Source organism: Scardinius erythrophthalmus (assembly GCF_964197995.2).
Source record: "Scardinius erythrophthalmus genome assembly, chromosome: 16".
NCBI lineage: Eukaryota > Metazoa > Chordata > Actinopteri > Cypriniformes > Leuciscidae > Scardinius > Scardinius erythrophthalmus.
The window spans coordinates 41,729,155-41,751,618 of NC_138236.1; the positions used below are offsets into that span (position 1 = coordinate 41,729,155).

The 22,464-nt window shown below is 40.0% G+C and overlaps 1 protein-coding gene across 1 annotated transcript; it reads left to right on the forward strand.

Moving 5' to 3' along the window:
- The first annotated feature begins 249 nt into the window (after nucleotides 1-249).
- On the forward strand, nucleotides 250-21,224 carry ndufb9 (NADH:ubiquinone oxidoreductase subunit B9). The gene is made up of 4 exons (XM_081387924.1): nucleotides 250-353; nucleotides 4,833-5,025; nucleotides 15,802-15,915; nucleotides 21,025-21,224. Exons 1-4 carry the CDS (start codon nucleotides 265-267, stop codon nucleotides 21,154-21,156), a joined length of 528 nt encoding a protein of 175 aa, XP_081244050.1. The 5' UTR covers nucleotides 250-264; the 3' UTR covers nucleotides 21,157-21,224.
- The last annotated feature ends 1,240 nt before the right edge of the window (nucleotides 21,225-22,464 follow it).

Consider the following 22,464-nt stretch of genomic DNA (forward strand, 5'->3'; position numbering starts at 1 on the left):
ACTAATAAAACTTAATGTGGTGCATATTCGTCAGTAACAGTTAAAAACAGGAACGATTTCTGGAAATGTATTGATAAACTAAATGTTTTAAATTCAGAATAACCAGTGTTGAATGCTAGAACTACTCTTACTACTTTTAGCGGTTCTGAGTTCGCCACAGGTTCAATCCACCCGATTCCCGAAGCACTGATTCTAAACTAAAGATTCGGATCTTTTGGGCTGTTTCTCAGGCGCATGCGCAGTACTGCAGCGACTCAGCGCAACATGGCGGCCGCCTATCTGACCCACCAGCAGAAGGTCCTGCGACTCTACAAGAAATCCCTGAGACACCTCGAGTCCTGGTGCATCTTCAGGTGAGGGTTAGCTTTATAAATGATAGGTGCAGGTGTATATATTTGAATCCGTGTTTATCGGCCGATCTGAGAACATAAACACTGCGGTAACTCCTGTGTTTGTTTAGATATGAACTAACGTTAGCCTACATGACCTTTCCTGCACATTTGCATCGATGTAAAGTGACTTTGAAATATACTGAGATGCATTTATGTGATGGCGATCGCTTTGATCAAACTGTATATAGTCCAGTTCAGTTTCTCGTGGTCAGAACAGTTGTTGGTTTGCGTCTTTTGTCGTTCTAGCTTCGAGTTGTGTTGATATTATTAGGTAGTCCTCGCTGTTCGGCTCTCAGACGGAGTTTCTCACTGTGCTGACCCCGGGCTGACCTCCTCTAAAGCCGGCAGAGTGTGTGGGCGAGAGCTCCTCTAAAGCTCCATCGCGAGTACATTCACTAGAGAACTTTTTAGTAAGGATTCACACACATTTAGCATCAGGTTATGATGCCGCCGACTCAAAACGGGGGTTGGACGTAACGGAACAACAACAACAACAACAAAAAATTACACTACCACTGCCGAAGCTTCTCTGCAGAGGCGGCGCCAGAGAATTTTTAACGCATGTGCTGAGGGGGTGCTAGATCATTGACGGAGGGAGCTGCGCAAAACTTGGCCACTAAATATTTAATATACAGTTATGTTAATGATCACAATTAAAGTTTTAATTTTATTAAATTGAGCAAGCTTTTCAACACAATATCTCGTTATTTCGACATAATATGTGAGCGTGCAACAAGCAAGACGTGCATTTGTAAATCCGGTGACGCGTGTATTGATTTTTATTAATAAACAAGTGTTTTCTCTGACAGTAGCCGCGTTTCCATTACAGATTTGCGCAAATGTTTTGCGCTATTATCTAAATATCGATAAAAAACTATTGCGAAATGACAGCGTTTCCATTACCGATGTTATGCAACTAAAACATCCTTTTTTCTCTCGTGATAAGTCATTCCCAAAATCACGGCAACTGACGTTGGTTTATATAATATCACAGCCACCGCATTAGACATTATTATTATTAATGAAAGGAGACGTGGCGTGTTATCCAAGCATTAAAGGGTTAGTTCACCCAAAAATGAAAATTCTGTCAGTAATTACTCACCCTCATGTTGTTCCAACCATGTAAGTCTTTCGTTCATCTTCGGAACACAAATTAAGATATTTTTGATGAAATCTGACAGAATTTTGACTCCTCCATAGGCTTCCAGTGTGACCGAAACTCACCGGCCCAGAATAGTTATTAAAACATCGTTAAAATAGTCCAAGTAACTACAGTGGCACTACATTAAGTTTATCATGCGACGAGAATACTTTTTGTGCGCAAAAACAAACAAAAATAACGACTTTATTCCACTTTTCATTTCCTTCTCTCTGGGCCTCTTAGTGTTTTTGCGCTTCGCGTCTGTGTTGCACATCATCACGCAACACACACATGACCGGCGTCGGCCAATAGTGAGCCTACGTGGTGACGTGTAACACAGACGGGCTGCGCAAAAACACTACGCGAACCAACTAGAGGTCCAGAGAAGGAAATGAATAGTGGAATAAAGTCGTTATTTTTGTTTGTTTTTGCGCACAAAAAGTATTCTCGTCACTTGATATACTTAAGATTGAGCCACTGGAGTCACTTGGACTATATTAACGATCTCTTTAATAACTTTTCTGGGCCAGCAAGTTTCGGTCACATAGAAGCCTATGGAGGAGTGAAACATGGCTCAGATTTCATCAAAAATATCTTAATTTGTGTTCCGAAGATGAACGAAGGTCTTACGCGGTTGGAACAACATGAGGGTGAGTAATTACTGACAGAATTTTAATTTTTGGGTGAACTAACCCTTTAATGGCAGGGAAAGACCCTTATAATGCGAACGACACATGGAGTTTCTGGGTGTTTCGCCCTCATTTCTGCTCCGAGGTTTTGATTGTGGCATTTCTTTGAGATTTAGAATCCAGTATTCCTATAGTCTAATTATTATTATTTTTTAATGAATTTAATAAAGAACTCTGTCTCGTATTCTGTCCAAACGATCCATAGGCTATTTTGTGTCCATTCGTTTTTCCTTTTTTTAACCCGTAATTGAAAAACGAAAAATGAACGGTTGTTGTCTTTTTAAAACGCAAAGTGGAACACCAAAATTTTAATTTGAACTGGCTACACCAGCTGCTGCGCAAAAAAGTAAATATCGAAGAATTTTCAGATGTTTGTTTATGACTTTTTGCCCCTTTATTAAACATTTAAAATAGTCACAAATTAATATGGAAAACATGTCGATTTTACTGGTTTTCTAAGGCCAAATTAGAACCTGGAATTGATGTTTTTCCCGCAGTGCTGAATGAGAAGAGCCATTAATATTATTAATAAACTATTGTTTTGGCTAAAATCACATCTCCATCTCCGCTGTTAAGCAGATGCGCTTTTAGAGAGAAATGCACCTTTCGAATTACAAAATCAGAAGGTAAGCTTTCGATTCGAATTTGTTCGTTTTAAAGTGGACATTTCAAGCTTTAGCCTATATTTGTTTCAGTTCTCGCGCTCCAGTTTACGGAGATCATGAAAGTGCGTCTGATTGTTTTCTTTTACTTTACACAAGCACAACGTTTTATTTTGTTCTTGTGAGTTTACACAAATAAAAGTAGTTGAGAATAATGTATTATTATTTTCTGTATGACCAGAAATGATAGAGTATTTTTAAGTTGTTTCCACTGTTGATAGGAAAATGCAAGTGTTCGCGACCGCGCCTCCGTGCCATGCAGTGCGCGCTCCACACTCAGCTTTGTTCTTTTTTTGCATAAAAGCGTCCTCTAAATATAGCCTATTAAATGTTAAAATAAAATAATATAAAATAATTGTTAGGCCTATTTGCGTAGCTATACATGGACCTCAAACACACCGCGTCTTCTAAGTCAGGTGACTGTAAATGCGCAAAAACTGTTTCCATTGCAGTTTTGCGAAATATTCCTTTTTCGAATTGCCTGAAAAACCACCTCATGAGAGCGTAAAAACTTTTTTGCGATAAACGGGAGTTTTTGCGAAAATGACGTGTTTCCATTGAGCGTATTTTTATTTCGCAATTTCAATTTGCGCAATTTGAAGGGTAATGGAAACGCGGCTAGTGTCGACTCGGCTGCAAAGATGAAGTTGACGATCGCCATCTCCGTGTGAACGCGCCCATAGAGAGAAATGCACATAAATAGGCCTAATGGATTACATAATCAGAGAGTTTCTTTTTTCGTTTTGAATTATTTCGTTTAAAGACATTTCAAGCTTTGTGTATTTGATGTATTTCTCATGTCTGTGTGAGGCATACGCTGAGTTTCGTGAAGTTAGGATGAGATGCGCTCCAGTTCACGTGCAATGAAGTGACCGCGCGGGCGCCTCCATGAATGTCTGTTATATTTTTCTTCTTATTCATTAAATCCAGGCAATTGGTTGTTGAAAAACTGATTAAAATTAAGATACAATTTATACAAAACGAAATTCACTTTAAAGAAAGGCTTTCTACAAAACAAAACTTGATGAAGTGGTCAAAATCATGTCTGACCCGCTCCATATCTCATATTGCGCATCCTATATTACTCGTGCCGTTCACATTTTATAATCAACATAGATGGAAAAAAATAACATTATAATATTTTAACAAATATGAAACTAAATGCGCTTATTTAATGGATACAACAGTATAGTAGGCCTACATACTCTCTATTTGTACAAATTGCTGCACATTCATTTAATTCTGAATTTTGCACACACAAGTTGAAAGGCATTTGTTCAAAACAAGTTCACGGATAATTGTGCGTGCATTTATTAATCATTATGATACTAAAATCATAACAAAGTAGGCTATGCTATGTACAAAAAATCGGATATATGCCGCATCCTTCTCACCTTTTTTACCCCTGACCTGTTTTCATGCCTGGTCTGTTGTTTTGGGACACCTAACTGCAAAACATGCCTTTCTTACTTAGTACTTCTGTCTGGTTTCCAGTCCAAACATCTAAAAATTCTTAAATCAAGATGCATTTGCTAGATAAGTCAAATTAGATAAGATATTATGTCTTGTTTTCCAGGGGAATTAATCAAAATTAAGTGAGTTTTTGCTTAAAACAAGCAAAATGATCTGTCCATGGGGTAAGAAAAATAACCCTAATTCAAACAAAAACAAGATTACTTTTCTTACCCCATGGACAGATCAATATATATATATATAATCATATACATTTATATAATTTGACTTTTATGGCACTTCGTATATGAACACACAAAAGAATTGAGGGCATGATTTGAGAGGTTTAAGTGCTGGTAAAGAAGTCTCACTCCTGGTCTTCACGGTCAGAGATGACCAGCACAGGAGATGAACGGGAAACAGGCAAAGATACAGAGAATACAGAGAATCTTTTGTGTGTACAATCTAAACATCAGCAGTGTCTGTTCTCTTCCAGGGATAAGTACCGGTTCTACGCGTGTCTGCTGCGAGCGCGCTTCGACGAGAACAAGCATGAGAAGGACCTGGTGAAGGCCACGCTGATGCTGAAGGCCGGAGAAGAGGAGTTCTGGACCAGTCAGCACCCGCAGCCCTACCTGTTCCCCGACTCGCCCGGAGGCACGTCCTACGAGCGCTACGAGTGCTACAAGGTGGGGGACCGCGCTAACACTTCGCTACCAGCACTGCAGGGTTTGCTGTGTCTGAGGAATGTGTGCTGGTCTAATTACCAGTGGGAGACTAATGTCTCGAAAGTAGAGTACTTGATTTTTAGAAATCCTCGATCGCAGTTTACTTGTGTCGAGTAACCGGCAAAATACGGGAAGTGGCGCGCTCCATCGACGAGAGTCCATGAACCGCATTATTAGACTGCACAGTGTATTAAAACCATTTATACCATGGTCTGGGTGAATACTCGATTCTGATTGGCTGCAGGGTGTTCATTAAAGGGGAAAGGGCCGTTCACACCAAGGACGATAACTATAAAGATAACGATAAAGATATAATTCTAAAAATCGTTCTCCATATTAAAGAATAACAGAGTTCACACCACAACTATAACGATAAAGATATGAGGAACGATATCGTTGGGATCACTTTCAGAACGATTTTTTTCCAGCTGTCGAACGATAAAACACTGACAGCCAATCAGAATCCATTCTAATTTAAAGGTCTCGCGCATTTAAAATGGATCTGGATCATCCGGGCGTGCGCGTGCTTAGAATAAAAAGACCGTTATCGGTCGTTGGTGTGGACGCATATATAGTTATCTTTATCGTTATCGTGCTTGATGTGAACAACGGGCCTTAACTAAACCCCTGGTCAGAGCCTGACTCCACCCACTGGCAATATTTGAAAAATGCTAGAAAAGTGGGCAGACCCCAGCGGAGATAGAGGGGACGAACCGTGAGCGGGGGGGTGCACCTGAGACCCGCTGTCAGACTCTCTAAAATGGATAGTTTGCTCACAGGGTCGCGAGACGACGTAAAGTACATGCTTCTGATGAGTTTCAGTAGCGTGCGCTCTCTATAGGCATTTTTATATTTTGCTGCTATGTGAAAAAATCCAGCAAAATGCGCGGGCGCGTTTGTCGACCCCAGAGGATTAACTTTAGCCTAACCATAAATTGTGATTATTATATATATGATCACTCACATCAAGACGCCGCTGCGGTGGTGGAGTCCATGCAGGAGGAGCAGCGTTTGGCACTGCGTCGCTGTTCAGCGCGAGCTGTGTGGAGAAGCCCATGTCCACCTCTATTGCGTTGGAGAAGCAATTCCACGTAAAATACAGGTTTCACACTCACGGTCTTCCAGGCCACGCATGCAATCACTGGCGCCTAATTTCCAAGTCTTCTGGAAAGCTGTGCAGTTGCCACTAACACTACACCTACCACTGTACTAAATACAGATAAATCTACGCTAGCTCATCCAAGGGCGTGGTGAGCTGGAACCTGCCTACGTCACGCAGTACCGCAACATCCAATAGGAAAATCAACTGTAGTAGCCACCGTTCAACCTGAAGAGGGCAGCACTCCGACGTTTTTACACCATATATTGTAGAATTAAAACACTTTATACCCAAATGTCAAAAAAGTTACTCGAATCAATGACCAGCACTAATAAAGCCCCATTCTTACAGATCATTAACTAAAAAAAGTTGGTTTAGGGTTTAGTTACCCTTTAAAAAGTGTTATTACATGGCTTGGCTGAATTCCAATGTAGAATGCGGTCTGTTATTTCTTTATAACAGACCGCTGCGGAGTATAACAGACCGTTGCCATGAAAAACAGCGTGTTGCTATGGACGCGGAACGGACTATTTTCTTTGGCGGAAGCAATACAATCGTTGTTAAATCAATAAACTGCTTTTTAAATCAATAATTCGTGTCAAATTATTTATTTATTTTGTAGGTAGCCATGTAATAAGCGGGATAATGTATAGAGAGGCGGTCGTTATAGCGAATAACAAGCCCTTCAGGCTGTCAAGACCCCTCCGCTTCGCGTCGGGGTCTCGTTCAGCCTGTCGGGCTTGTTATTCGCTATAACAACCGCCTCTCTATACATTATCCCTTACATAATGTACACCTAGGAAAGGCGTCCCGTCAATTTGCCTGATGACAGTTCTACATGATTGCGCTGGCTCAAACTCACTGATCAACGGCTGCGGTCGGGTTGCTGTGGCCACGGTGCTTGGCAACGCCTGTATACGGGAGATATTAAATAGTGCGCTCGACTTAATAAATAAAAACCCTCATGATTTTTACTCTAAAACACATTAAAGTATTATTAATTGATTAAATATTTCTTTCTTTCGTAAGTGACCATGGTATAAGCGGGTTAATGCCCTTCGAGGTGTCCATTGTCAGGTATTAATGGACTTCAGCGGAGGACCTCCGCTGCGCGTTAATGGAATGGACCTCTGCTGCGCGTCAGACGGTTCACGCTAGGGCTGAACGATATGGACAAAATTTCATATCTCGATTTTCATGCCAGATATCTCGATATCGATACAATACGATATGACTACGTAAGTACTAAAAAAAACAATACATTAGAGTTTGTAAAATACACACTGATGTCTATGGAAGAGGTAATAATAATCCTTTCCATTATAATTCGACACGTTTTATTCATATCAGATACACATTGTGTAAGTAACTTCAATGTTTACTCTATTCTATTCCCAGTTCACCAGCCACTTACTTTTAAGTATTTCGGGAGAAGTGGATGAATTCACGTGTTGTAAACATAGAGGTTGTAAATCCAACAGATCCTATTCTCTGAACTGCGTCTGCGGCACAAACTAACACGGCGGCGCACATCGCGCATAACGTTACAGCTCAACTAACGCGATCGTTATAAAGGTGTTTAAACAACAATATACTTCCACTTGCATGTATTTGACAATCGGAATATCAGATATTCCATGCCATAGCTAACACATTTGTGAATATTCTGAATAAAAAAGGAAAAATGACATAAAAGCAGATCATCATTCATTCAGCGCTGTTGCTGCTGCGGTGTGTCACGTGACAAGCAATGACGCGTCACCATGGAAACGCCGCCCCCCCTCTCACAATATAGTTCCCTCGTCCCTGGTAGTGTGCGCGCGCTGGCTTTAGCGGTGCATTCAAGGGCACTCGTAAAACTGATGTTTGTTGTGACTGCCAGAGTTGTATGCAGGGCGAGCGCGGAGAGGGAAAATCTATATCGTCGATATCGTTGCTTTTTTCGATAGTAATATCTTGAAAGTTCATATCTCGATATAGATACGATAACGATATATCGTTCAGCCCTAGTTCACGCCTCGCCGTCGTCCATTAATACCTGTTATTACATGGCTTGGCTGAATTCCAATATAGAATGCGGTCTGTTATTTCTTTATAACAGACCGCTGCGAAGTATAACAGACCGTTGCCATGAAAAACAGCGCGTTGCTATGGACGCGGAACGGACTATTTTCTTTAGCGGAAGCAATACAATCGTTTTTAAATCAATAACCCCTTTTTAAATCAATAATTCGCGGCAAATTATTTATTTATTTTGTAGGTAGCCATGTAATAAGCGGGATAATGTATAGTGAGCCGGTTGTTATAGTGAATAACAAGCCCTTCAGGCTGATTCAAGATCCCTCCGCTTCGCGTCGGGATCCCGTTCAGCCTGTCGGGGTTGTTATTCACTATAACAACCGGCTCACTATACATTATCCCTTACGTAATATATGTCCTGCATGTGTAATATACGTGCGCTGTTATCATGTGCATTAGGGGTGTAAGAAAAAATCGATACACTTGAGTATCGCGATATTTTATTTTGCAATACTGTATCGATTTTCAAAAACGCAATATCGATTTTTTTTTTTTTTTTTTTGTTTACGTCCAAAAATATTCATGGTAAGACCGTAAGACAGTGGTTCACGTTTATGTTGTTTAAATCCCTACCACTAGATGCTGAGACGCACCACTAGTGTCCTCGCCAGGCTCGCCTATAACGGTGCGTGTCCACTGGACATTTTAGGATTGACAGCGGACCGGAGGAAGCGTTGAGAGCGACCGAGAGCGTCAAAAAGTTGGGCAGTTCCTTTATACAAATATCAAGCGAAAAAAGCAGTCGGCAGCCAATTGCTGTGAGGTTCGGGATGTGACCTCTGTCTTGAGAGTTTAAACATATGCAAATTGTGCCGGAGTTTTTGCTGGATTTAGTGCGTAAATCATTTGGTTTACAAATTAGACGTTATGCAGCTGTTATATAGCCTATATGTTAAATATTTCATTTTGGATGTGTTTATTGTGATTATATTGGCTGGTTTTATAAAAGTTTATACAACTGAAAGGATATCTTTGCTTGGTGCATTTGGAAACAAAGCTTGTCTATTTCTAAATGTAATCGCGTGCATCGTTCACACCAAACGCGCGAATAGAGCATCTGGCGCGAGTGATTTCAATGTTAAGCCAATGCACGCGTTTACGCGCGTCTGGAGGTCCTGCGGCACGAGGCGTTTAGTGCGGCGCGGTTCGCCTCATTCGCGCGTCCAGTTCTTTTAAAATCTTTTATCACATAAAACTTGATTTCAATATATGACACATTCATTTTGTTCACTTTCATCCACTTTCATTCATTTTCGTCCAGTTCACGTTGTTGTTTTGTATTGTGACAGGGGCTATGTACCTATTTTCTTTTATTATGGCCTACTTGAGCATATAAAAATTTGCTCACTAAGAACCTGTAAACCACAAGCCCAAACTGGCAGTTTGATTTTCTGTGTACTGAATTGTTTACCTAAAGTAAACTTCTTTGACTTTTATGCACATCATGTCTTTTTAAAAATATTTTTAATATATTTTACTTTAAAAAAATCCCAATATATCGCCTTATGCACAGTATCGAAATATATTGCAATATATTGAATCGTGACCCATGTATCGTGATACGTATCGTATCGCCAGATTCTTGCCAATACACAGCCCTAATGTGCATGTGTGTGTAGGCAACGTGTGTCTCAGAGCGGATGCGTTCACAGTAATGATGCACATGAACTGAACGTCCTACGCCGGCATCCATCTGCCGTGAATGCGCGTCGACCGTTGCCGGAAGCATGATATTTTCGTTTATAAAGGTTTAAATATGTATATTTTTATGACAAAACCGCACGGATTACCCTCAGAAGGCCTTCTTTTATCCCCCTGGATGGATGGATTACTTTTGTGAAGGAAGCATTAGGGCTGGACGATTTTGGCTAAAATCATAACTGCAATTAATCGAACAAGTTACCTCGATTATGATTATTGAACGATTATTTAAAAAAAAAATCCTCATGTCACTGGCAAGGCTTATACTGTAAATATGTTCACGGTTATTTTTTCTAATGAAAGAGTTAGGGATGTCCCGATACCACTTTTTCACTTCCGATGCCGCAGCTTTGGCTATTTGCCGATACCGATATCAATCCGATATCTTTATTTTATTCTTGAACTTATACTACTAATAATAAAATATATGGAAGCACTTTGCTCAATTGGCCACATAAAAACATCTCACTCAAATGGAGAACCAATACTTCTCCAGTATATAGTCCACAACAACAGCTGATAATGAAAGACTGCCACCCTTTATTCAAGATATGAGATATGTTTGGTAATTGTTCCTGAATGAATTTAAAATTAATTTGCTATATTTCAGATCAATATATTTGTTTCCTTAAAATTTTAATTAACTTTAACTTTATTCTCATCTGAATTATAAATAATTTATTTCTGTATAAAATAATACTACCATTAAAAACACATTTGATTTTCTTTTTTAATCAATGTAGAATGTGTAACTTAAAAATAAAGATTAGTGCTCTGTTTTAGGACAAGAAATGAAAACCAATGCAATATGATGAATGTCCAAAAGATGAGATCATTTTTGCTTTTTGATAATTAGATTTTTTTTTACACAGTGTGTGTGATTTTGGTTGGGTGACAGTTGTAGGTTACAGTTTGACGAGTTAACAGTTTGACAAAAGCACAATTTTGTGTTTTACACAAATATAAGTAGGCTAAACACTTTGCAGTTTTAATGTTGTCCTGTATGAACAAATTGACGTTGATGTTATAATGACGAATGATGTTTTTATGTTTCCACTGTTCGATCGCGCCCGTGCCTCTCTCTCTCTCTGACGCACACACACACACACACACACATTCCAGCATTGCAATCTTGACATCGCAGCCTGTTTATTATGCTGCGTTCACAACAAACGAGAATAGAGCGTCAAAGTTCTACGCTTAAACATTTTGAATCCATTCGCGTGTCCAAAGCGAGCGTTTGAAGCGAAATAGACGCGTGTTCAGAGCTAAGGCGTGGCTACAGATTAGGTGTCCCTAAAGAACCGGCACATATGTCTATGCGCGTATCTTAACAGTAGTTCCGCATTACATTAATTAATGTGCACACATTTTTATGCCGTGTATTCTCCATGTAAATTCATGCACCGAACCGTGGCGCCCGTGCCGTTTCTGTTCAATACGAATAAATGTACCGTTCCACCCCTAATAGGTATCGGATCATATTTTTTTTATTGAAGCCAAAATGTGTCCAAATGACGCACACTGCGTGTTTCTTTGGTACAAGCGGCTCTGGCTGTTGCTGAGTTGACACTGTGTTTGAGCAAAGAGTAGGTTTGAGTTCTCCTCCATGTTGCTTCAGTGTCGCAGACTGGAAGGGGCAGAGTCACGTGACTACACACGCGGTAATATGTTTTAAGGGGAAAGTACATTAACACACAGTGGGCAGAAATATTAATAGGATTAAAAAACGGAAATAACCGACTTGGTAAAATTACGTCGGTTATAGGCTCTGAATTTCGGTTTCGATTACTTTTCGATTAATCATCCAACCCTAGGATGCATGCACATTTTGGGACTTGAAGGAGGTGGACCCCATAGCTTCACACTATAACCACTGAAAGATCTAAGACATTTTCTAAAATAACTGAAAATGTGTTCGTCTGAAAAATGATTGACATATGCATCTCGAACGGCTTGAGGGTGAGTAAATCATGGGTTAAATATCATTTTTGGCCGAACTATCCCTTAGTGGACATTTGAATTAAATGTCTTTTGTCCAATATTAAACAAGGATTAGATCTGCTGTAGTGTAATAACACCACGCCGCTATATATATTTTTTTCTTTTTTTTTTACATAAGTTAAGATTATATTATTTTAACAGTATTGTTCTATATAACCTTATGATTACTTGCTTTTGATCCTTTATTTGAACTAATTATTATTGCCTCGTTGTTATATGCATTTTAAGTTATTGTAAAGGCGTAGGTCTATTTTTATTACCACAAAAAAAGTATCAGTTTACTCGATTAATCATCAAAATAATAATTTGCCCTTTTTTCTCCCTCCAAAAAATATTGGAATCGGAAACAAGAATCGATAAGAACCGGATACGATAAGCAGAATCGGAATCGCTAAAAATGAAACGATACCCAACCCTAATGCTCACTATAACGGCTAATATTACCCACAACCCACTGCGCTTTGGAGGAGGAACTACAAACACCAGTAAAAAGTGTTAAAAAACTACAAAACATGGCGGATATGTGCGACCGACGGTGAGAGGTTTAGATGAGGGTTTGAGTGACTAATGTTTATGCGTGTTATATTTCATCTGCAATAACAATGTGGACTTTTATAAAGATCCGTTAGACCATTAACTTTAAATGCATCATTCTGCATTAATCTGAGGAGAGTCTCCGCATGAAAGACCCGCGACTGCAGATCGACGAGCTTCTGCATTTCTCTCCGATGACTGACGTGCCAGGTTGTGTGTCCGGATGCGACAGAGAGCAGCTGTTAAAGACTCAGTTGTATGATGTGATAGTATGTCCCAAAGCTTGTCTTCTCTTCTACTACACACTCAAAAGTATCTACTTTTTCTTCACAAAAAGAGTTCATGCTTGTAGGGCGAAGTATAGGTAGGCAAACTGAGACGCAGCAAGAGAGTAAATCATAGATGTAGAACCTTCTTAACCTGTTAAGCTGCAACCCCACTTTTGAAAAATCCCCAGAAATGACATACCCAAACTGAAACAGATACAGTTCATGAACCCTTTGTACTAAAAGCACAAGTATGATCTCATTTGAAAGCTGACACCTGGCAGTTTATTGTAAATGTAGAATTAATTATTGTCATAATGAAAAAAATTGTTATAAATAGCTTTAAAGTTTTGTAAAGTTATTAGAAATTTATTTTTATGAAACATCTTCATGAAAATAAAATTGAAGTTGACCCTGTAGCAATCTAGAAATGCACTACAGCTAAAGCCACATGTCTAAACATTTTATGTTTAAAATCTGAAGATGATAAGTCTAAAACTCTGTATTTAGTTAATTTTTTTCAAGATAGAAGCACCTAGAGCTAGCTAGCATGTTAGCTTAGCACACCATCAATACATGACAATTTATGAGATTAAAACCATGTTTGTGCTCCAAACTTACTTTAAAACGCAAGTGAAGTGTTTTAAATAATCTTCTGTGATCTAATTTGACATCAGATTAAAAAAATCAGACAGAAAATATACTATTTGATCATATTCTGCACAATGATGGTCTATAGATTAGCATTACATTATAAATATAATCTATTATTATGAAAATACCTGGCATGGCTTGAAAAACACAGGTAACTCAAATATCATTGCAATCATGTTTATTGTCTTCAAAACATCTGTATCTGCATGTTACAGCGATCTCTTGTTAGCTTTGTGTGTATCAGTGACGTCCTGGAATGTCACATGATTATGGCTCTTCTTCATGTTCCATATATGGGTTATTATTGTGCATATAGCGCCCTCAGGCTATTGGTATGAATTGAAAATACAGTAAATGAGAGTGCCAAACGCTCATAAAGATTACATCGACGCATTTGGGTATAAATTCAATAAATATTATTCCTGTCAATAGAAATCTGATGTAAACCTATGAGAATATATCAATATTTCTCCAAATCTGCACATTTTTGAGCTAAAAGCCCTGAGGGACGTTGTTTTGTGTATCGCTGTCATGACGACGGCACGGGAGTTTTTTATGAATGAAAGCGGCTGACGCGCATAATTCATATTAAAGGTATCGACTCATTTTTTCATTTCATAACTCCTGACACAAATTAAGAAATAACTGTCGCTATAAGTTTCTCAGAATACAATAGTGGTCAAATACTGAAACTTGAGTCTTATATCTTTTTAATGATGTATAGTTTGTCAAGGTATAACATTAAATCTGATAGTAAATTTGAACTAAATAATAAAAAAAACGCACGGGCGCACTAGCAACGGTTAACAGGTTAAAGGGCCTTATTATGTTCATTTACAGGTTTATGATTATGTTTATGGGGTCTACTAGAATAGATGAGATGTATTAGGGCTGTAGCTATCGATTATTTTAGTAATCGAGTATTCTATGGATTATTCCATCGATTAATCGAGTAATCGGATAAATGGTGGTAATAAAATAGATCCAAGTGAACAACAGCCTTTAAAAATGACTTCAATACAAATAGGTAACACTTTACAATATGGTTCATTAGTTAACTACCTTCCACAGCATTTATTAGTCTTAGTTAATATTAATTTCAACATTTACTGATACATTACTAAAATCAAAGGTTGTATGTTAACATTAATGTACTGTGAACTAACATGAACAAAAAATTAAACTAACATTAACAAAGATTAATAAATACAGTTAAAAATGTATTGTTTATTGTTAGTTCATGTTGGTTGTTCAAATAAAGTATCAAAGTAATCATATGGGTTTTATTAAACAACCCTGTTAAAATACTTAATGTAAAATAAATTATATAAACTAATATAAATATAACTTATGTACATTACGTTAAAAAAAATTCCGCAGAGAGTGCCAACGGCCTATGGTTACACGAAGGCATGATCAAATCCTTGTTTAATATTGACCAAACTAAATTTAATTCAAATGTAAACTCAAATTCAAGTGTCCTAAAAAATAGGCTGAAAAAAATGGGGGGGTTGTCTTATATTCGCGATATAGACAAAATCACGGGGGAGAGAGAGAGAGAGAGAGAGAGAGAGAGAGAGAGAGAGAGAGAGAGAGAGAGAGAGATCGTCTTATATTCAGGGTCGTCTTATAGTAGGGTATATACGGTATTCTCCTGTGTTGGCGTAGATTTACAAATTAGTTGCGTTATGAATCTTGTGAAACTGCGCACACTGCGTGCAGATGAACATTATAAGCCACACAAACTCACAGCATGCAAAGATGGAGTTTGAGAAACCCGAGACACTGACACGCATATAAATGATGACAGTGCAACTATGAAACGCGCGCCAGAAGTTTTGCGTTCCCTAATGCACATTATTGGAAACCTAAACAAAAGCACATGCAGAGACCGAGTATGTGTGGAGCAGCGTTTACTGTGAACGGAGCTGAGGTACTTTTAACACAATCTGCACGCATGTAAATAATTAAAGCGTCGTGCTTCTCTGTGAAAAAAAAATATATATATATATATATTTCGCATATTTTTAACTAAATCACAGCCTTTGTGATTTCATGATAGTACTATGCTATAGTATGATTGTAAATGGTTTTAAATAGATCGCGTATAGATCGCGTAGCTTAGAAAACGGTGTAATAATGCGGTTCATATGTATTCTCTGTGGAAAGCGCCACTTCCGGTATTTTGCCGGTTACTCGACACAGGTAAATTGCAATCGAGGATTTTTTAAAATCGAGTACTCGACTTTAATCGAGGAATCGTTCCAGCCCTAAGACGTATTAAAGCTCTGTTCCCGGGTTTGGCATCTTCAGTGTGTGGGCATGAAGTGGACCCGATCTGCTGAGCGTGGGTCTGGTGGAGCTGATGAACTCTGTCATTGATTCCCTGTTCTCCTCCAGGTCCCTGAGTGGTGTCTGGATCACTGGCACCCGTCGGAGAAAGCCATGTATCCGGATTACTTTGCTAAGAGGGAGCAGTGGAAGAAGCTTCGGGCTCAGAGCTGGGATCGAGAGGTGCTTCTCCTTGCACACATCACCACACCACATGCTTTACACCCTCGCCACCTCATCACTAACCTCTATGTGTCCTTAAAGGGTACATAACATGCACAGTTTCACCTAAGCTCATGTTAATCTTGAGTACCTATTGAGTAGTAGTGCATCTTTAATATCTTCAAAAAGTGTTTAGTTTTATTATATTTATAAAAGGAAAATACAGCTTTCCGATTCTCTCCGGGAAAAGCCGAGCTCCTGGAGGCGGAGCTATAGAGTCAAGCGGTAGCGCTGATTTCCAGCAAAAGACAGAAATCTGATCCAGTTGTACTTACATGAATGGGGTCTTTTATCACTGGGACCGCTCCACGTTTTAATAGCAAACGATTTGCAAATCCAGCGTCGACCTGGGCCTTGTTAATAAAACATTCGTCACTGAAATGGCCAGAACACACAACCGCACTTCCTACACTCCGTTGCTGCCCCGGAAAAACAAACTGCATCCACTGTTCCTGTAACACTGGGTTCTTTGGAAAGCTGAACACGGTAAGCTTTCCCTCACATCCAAATACACACTTTTTTGGAGACATTCTTGAACAAATCCTATGCAGCGCTGCCGATGATTTCCTGTTGTAGCGCGTTGATGAGCGCGGTCTCGCTCTCCTCTGGGCGACGTGTGCGTGGGCGTGCTTTTCCGAGAGAAATGCTCATATAAGGAGTTCCACTCTGATCTACGTCATTAGATCCACGTTCGGAAAAAAACAGCCGAAACTTGTACCAACCCGGAAGTAAGATTTTCGGCACAGAAATTCTCCGTTATTCGTCTAAAATATATTTTTTAAACTTTGCCCATGTTTAGCATGAGAATCCATCTCTTTAACACTGTAAACAACTCTGAATACATGAAACACCATTGTACCCCCCCTTTAAAGTCAACATATAAGAATTTAAAAAAATATATTTTTTTGTGGAATATTGCAGTTAGTATAAATGATTTATCCATTCACAACATTATTTTTAAAGCAATCCCTCATAAGCAACAGACAAAACCAACACGACACGGACTTTGTTTACATGCACGTTCTTAAAGGGACAGGTCACCCACAAATGAAACGCCTGTCATCATTTACATCCAGTTGTTCCAACCCTGTTCGAGTTTCTTCTGCTGAACACAGAAGATGAGATTTTGAAGAATGTTGGTAATCAAGCAGTGGATGAGCCCCATTTACTTCTTTAGTACTACATTTCCCAACATGCACTTGTCCAAGGCTCATTTAGTGTAGTTTAAAAATAAAATTAAAAATAAAATCTAAAAATAGTTTATGAAATAAAGAAACTCAAGTTACGGTGTCTGTGAACACTGTCGTCTCCCTCCACATGTGCGCATCCTGAACCCCCACCAGGTGGTGCCCTTTATTAAAAAATAATATCTGAAAATATATTGGCAAAATGTATTTTTGATCTCTACATGCAAACCTTAAATCCAGCAACACAAGTTAACCGGGTTCACAAGACCGTCTGAACTGTCGGCTTAAGAATAGTGGTTGACTGATGTCTTTAATTTATTTTAATTTATTTTTTATGGTTATTGCAATATATTTATAATTAAAAAAGGTTTTAAAACTGTCTTTATTGATTTTTGGGGGGAAAAAGTAAACAGGAGGAAAAAAACAAGAAAAAAAAACCTACGGACAGCTGTACTATATAGTTGTGATCAGAATTATTTGCGCACTGGTAAATATGATCAAAGATGGCTGTAAGAAATGCATTGCATTGTTTCTTTCATTCAAAAAAATTGCAAAAATCGAGCCTTTGGGGGGGGAATCACATTATGAAATAAATGTTTTTCTCCAAAACACGCTGGCCACAATTATTCATACCCTTTTATTAAATACCTTTTGTAACCTCCTTTTGCCAAGATAACAGCTCTGAGTCTTCTTCTATAATGCCTGATGAGTTTGGAGAACAGCTGACCAGAGATCAGAGATCATTCCTTCATACAGAATCTCTCCAGATCCTTCAGATTCCCAGATCCATGTTGCTGGTGCTTCTCCTCAGTTCACTCTACTCATCAGGTCAGGGGACTGGGACGGTCATGGCAGAAGCTTCATTTTGTGCTCAGTGACCCATTTTTGTGTTGATTTTGATGTTTGTTTTGCATCGTTGTCCTGATGGATGATCCAACCACGGCCCATTATAAGATCTCTAGCAGAGGCAGACAGGTTTAGATTTGGTTTTATCTGTTGGTATTTGCTAGAATCCATAATACCATGTATCTGAACAAGATGTCCAGGACCTCCAGCAAACATTAAAGAAGACTCTCACAACGTTAAAGATCCAGCATAATATTTAACCGTAGGCATGGGGTACTCTTCATCCCTGTTTGCTCCAAACACATCTGGTGGGTCTGTTACCAAAAGCTCTTTTTGGTTTCATCTGACAGTAGAAGCTGGTCCCTTCTGAAGATCCAGTCGTGTCTGACCACTGAATATGCTGGAGTTTATTTTTGGAGGAGCAAGGAGGATTTTTTTTTTTTATCCAACGTTATCGTGAGATGCGGAGCGGAGCACAAGAGAACAACAGAGGCTGAAGAAGCTGCTCGCTTAAAAGATCTTGCTTACCTCTCAATCGGCCAATTTCAAAACGGTTTTCACAGGATGAATTTTGAGTTTGTAAGCTATCGAATGATACCTAATCTATGATGATTACTAAAATATGTGATATGACAAAAAGGCAATAAAAAAAGCGCCAATCCAACTAGCAGGACGTGACAGTTAATTAAACCTGTTTTTCTCAAAATTCTGTTCCTGAAAATAGCGATCAGCAGACTTCAGATAACTATAACTTTTGTTACAGACAAACGATGAAAGAATTAAAAACAGATTTGGGAAGGGCTTGAAACCAGTTTTAATATGGTATCAAAACCTGAAATAGGTCATATTTCACCATGTGGTGGGATTTCCCAGATCGCATAACAAATATGTGAATTTTTCCAAAGCCAAACATAAGACAATTCCCATAACCATTGTTTAAAAATAGGGCTTTCTGTGTTTTTCCAATTGCGAGAGACTACAAGTTTCCCCCCAGAATCCCCCCAGTGACCCCAGTTATGCTGAATCCCCCAGTAACCCCAGTAATGCTGAATCCCCCAGTAACCCCAGTAATGCTGAATTCCCTCCAGTAACCCCAGTAATGCTGAATCCCCCAGTAATGCTGAATCCCCCAGTGACCCCAGTAATGCTGAATCCCCCAGTGACCCCAGTAATGCTGAATTCCCCCCAGTGACCCCAGTAATGCTGAATCCCCCCAGTGACCCCAGTAATGCTGAATCTCCCAGTGACCCCAGTAATGCTGAATCTCCCAGTGACCCCAGTAATGCTGAATCCCCCAGTGACCCCAGTAATGCTGAATCCCCCCAGTGACCCCAGTAATGCTGAATCTCCCAGTGACCCCAGTAATGCTGAATCCCCCAGTGACCCCAGTAATGCTGAATCCCCCCAGTGACCCCAGTAATGCTGAATCCCCCCAGTGACCCCACTAATGCTGAATCCCCCAGTGACCCTAGTAATGCTGAATCCCCCCAGTGACCCCACTAATGCTGAATCCCCCCAGTGACCCCAGTAATGCTGAATCCCCCCAGTGACCCCACTAATGCTGAATCACCCCAGTGACCCCAGTAATGCTGAATCTCCCCACTGACCTCAGTAATGCTGAATCCCCCCAGTGACCCCAGTAATGCTGAATCTCCCCACTGACCTCAGTAATGCTGAATCCCCCCAGTGACCCCAGTAATGCTGAATCCCCCCAGTGACCCCAGTAATGCTGAATCCCCCCAGTGACCCCAGTAATGCTGAACCCCACCAGTGACCCCAGTAATGCTGAAACAGCTTTATAAAGCTCTGAATCAACTCAACAAAATGATTCAGTGTTTCGAATGGTTGTAATCGCCACACGCTGGCGACTCCTGCTGGTCAGAACAGGGAATGCAGTAATCCAGGCCAAACATGCACTAAAACAGCTTTTACAAACACATTCAAATGTTATATTGAAAGTATAATCCATCAGATGCAGTGAACTAAACATCTAATAAGATTAAATATCAGGTGTCTGTATAATATCTGTTCTTTTATTAGTTTCAGTGCTTGTTGTTTCAGTTTCAGTGACCCCAGTAATGCTGAATCCCCCCAGTGACCCCAGTAATGCTGAATCCCCCCAGTGACCCCAGTGATGCTGAATCCCCCAGTGACCCCAGTGATGCTGAATCCCCCCAGTGACCCCAGTAATGCTGAATCCCCCCAGTGACCCCAGTAATGCTGAATCCCCCCAGTGACCCCAGTAATGCTGAATCCCCCCAGTGACCCCAGTAATGCTGAATCCCCCAGTGACCCCAGTAATGCTGAATCCCCCCAGTGACCCCAGTAATGCTGAATCCCCCCAGTGACCCCACTAATGCTGAATCCCCCCAGTGACCCCACTAATGCTGAATCCCCCCAGTGACCCCAGTAATGCTGAATCCCCTAGTGACCCCAGTAATGCTGAATCCCCCCACTGACCTCAGTGATGCTGAATCCCCCCAGTGACCCCAGTAATGCTGAATCCCCCAGTGACCCCAGTAATGCTGAATCCCCCCAGTGACCCCAGTAATGCTGAACCCCACCAGTGACCCCAGTAATGCTGAAACAGCTTTATAAAGCTCTGAATCAACTCAACAAAATGATTCAGTGTTTCGAATGGTTGTAATCGCCACACGCTGGCGACTCCTGCTGGTCAGAACAGGGAATGCAGTAACTCAGGCCAAACATGCACTAAAACAGCTTTTACAAACACATTCAAATGTTATATTGAAAGTATTATCCATCAGATGCAGTGAACTAAACATCTAATAAGATTAAATATCAGGTGTCTGTATAATATCTGTTCTTTTATTAGTTTCAGTGCTTGTTGTTTCAGTTTCAGTGACCCCAGTAATGCTGAATCCCCCCACTGACCTCAGTAATGCTGAATCCCCCCAGTGACCCCAGTAATGCTGAATCCCCCCAGTGACCCCAGTAATGCTGAATCCCCCAGTGACCCCAGTAATGCTGAATCCCCCCAGTGACCCCAGTAATGCTGGATCCTCTTGTTCTGCAGGTCCAGCAGCTCCAGGCTGAAACCCCTGCCGAGGGCCCCAAGTCTGAGGCTCTTCCTCCGGCCCGCAGGGAAGGGGATCTTCCTCCACTCTGGTGGCAGTTCGTCACTCGACCCCGAGAGCGGCCCATGTGAGGAGGACCTGTGGAAAACACCTCTATCTGCTCAATCCTTATCAATCTAATAAAGTATTATGTCAATCAGTTCCCTTGCATTCATTTGATTTCAGCTGTTTTCATCTAGAGATCCTTTACACATCATCACCTCATGGCACAAGCTGATTGGCCTCTGCTGATCCTGCAGCCAATCAGATCGCTTCAGTGTTTACTGTTGGCTAGTCCTGCAGCACTTCAGTCTTTTATTAATCCAAATCACTAAACAATCTTCTATTGTCTGCATTTATCAATTAGCCTTTCGCCGAGCCCTGCCCAACTTAGTTACTGTTGTGTCCGACAAACAAATACCCAAGCACGACCAGCGCGACAGATTGCCATGACGGGAAGAGGTATACCCGTGCGTGTCAGTGACCTTTTTTGGAGCAACACCTCTGCGATATCCTCCAGATCGAGGCAGAAGGGGTTATGTGCAGTGGAGGGAAATATTCAAAATATAAAAATACGCAATGAAGGAGACACGACTATCTACGTCTCTATCGAGGCTAATGCTTACCGGTGTTCATAAACATTGTATGATATGACAAAGAACAAGGAAACAAGTGTTTAAAAGCATTGAAAGACACTCACTGTTGTGTTTTTTTTGTGTGAAAGAAAAAACTGTCTCTGAAAATAGGTGCTGTCAGCAATAATTTCTAATGTGTTTTTACATAAGTTATATTCTTGATACTGTAGTTTATTTTATCAATCACAGTATATCATTAATCAAGCTTAATTTGACTACAATTAGGCAGGGTGAACTGAAAGCTTTTACAATCTTTTAGCTATATCAATGACAAAAGTATATGGTGAATTTTCTTCCAAAAATTGTTTTCTTTCTCAAATTCATGCTTCAAGTTGACAAAGCACAATAAACGAAATCACACAATAACTGTTTAACCAGACATAGCCTTAATTTGCATCTAAATAACTTTCATTGATTGTCTTTCATAATGCACTTACCATAATATTTATTAGGGGGGCAACGGATCATAAAACTCAGACAATATTATGTTTTTTGAGTTACAGATAGGATAATTTTTCAGATCAGAAAAAACAAAACAAAAAATCTTTAATTAAGTAGCCATCGATACCACAGCCAGCAGACGTATTTATGCTTTGTAATGTTCGACACATTTAACTGGGAGTGGGGCCGTCCACACGGTCTTATCTATTGTAGGCACCGCTCACGTTGTGTTTTCGGCTTTGGGAACGGAAAGAACACAACTCCTCCAGACAATCTCTCGGGGTATCTAGTGTCCGATTTACAAACGCCATGGGCGCACCGCTT

Excerpts from the sequence above, each read along its gene's own strand:
- ndufb9 (XM_081387924.1), top strand. The coding sequence starts at position 265 with ATGGCGGCCGCCTATCTGACCCACCAGCAGAAGGTCCTGCGACTCTAC. Across the intron at positions 354-4,832 it reads GAGTCCTGGTGCATCTTCAG|GGATAAGTACCGGTTCTACG; the intron begins GTGAGGGTTAGC and ends GTTCTCTTCCAG. Across the intron at positions 15,916-21,024 it reads CTCAGAGCTGGGATCGAGAG|GTCCAGCAGCTCCAGGCTGA; the intron begins GTGCTTCTCCTT and ends CTTGTTCTGCAG.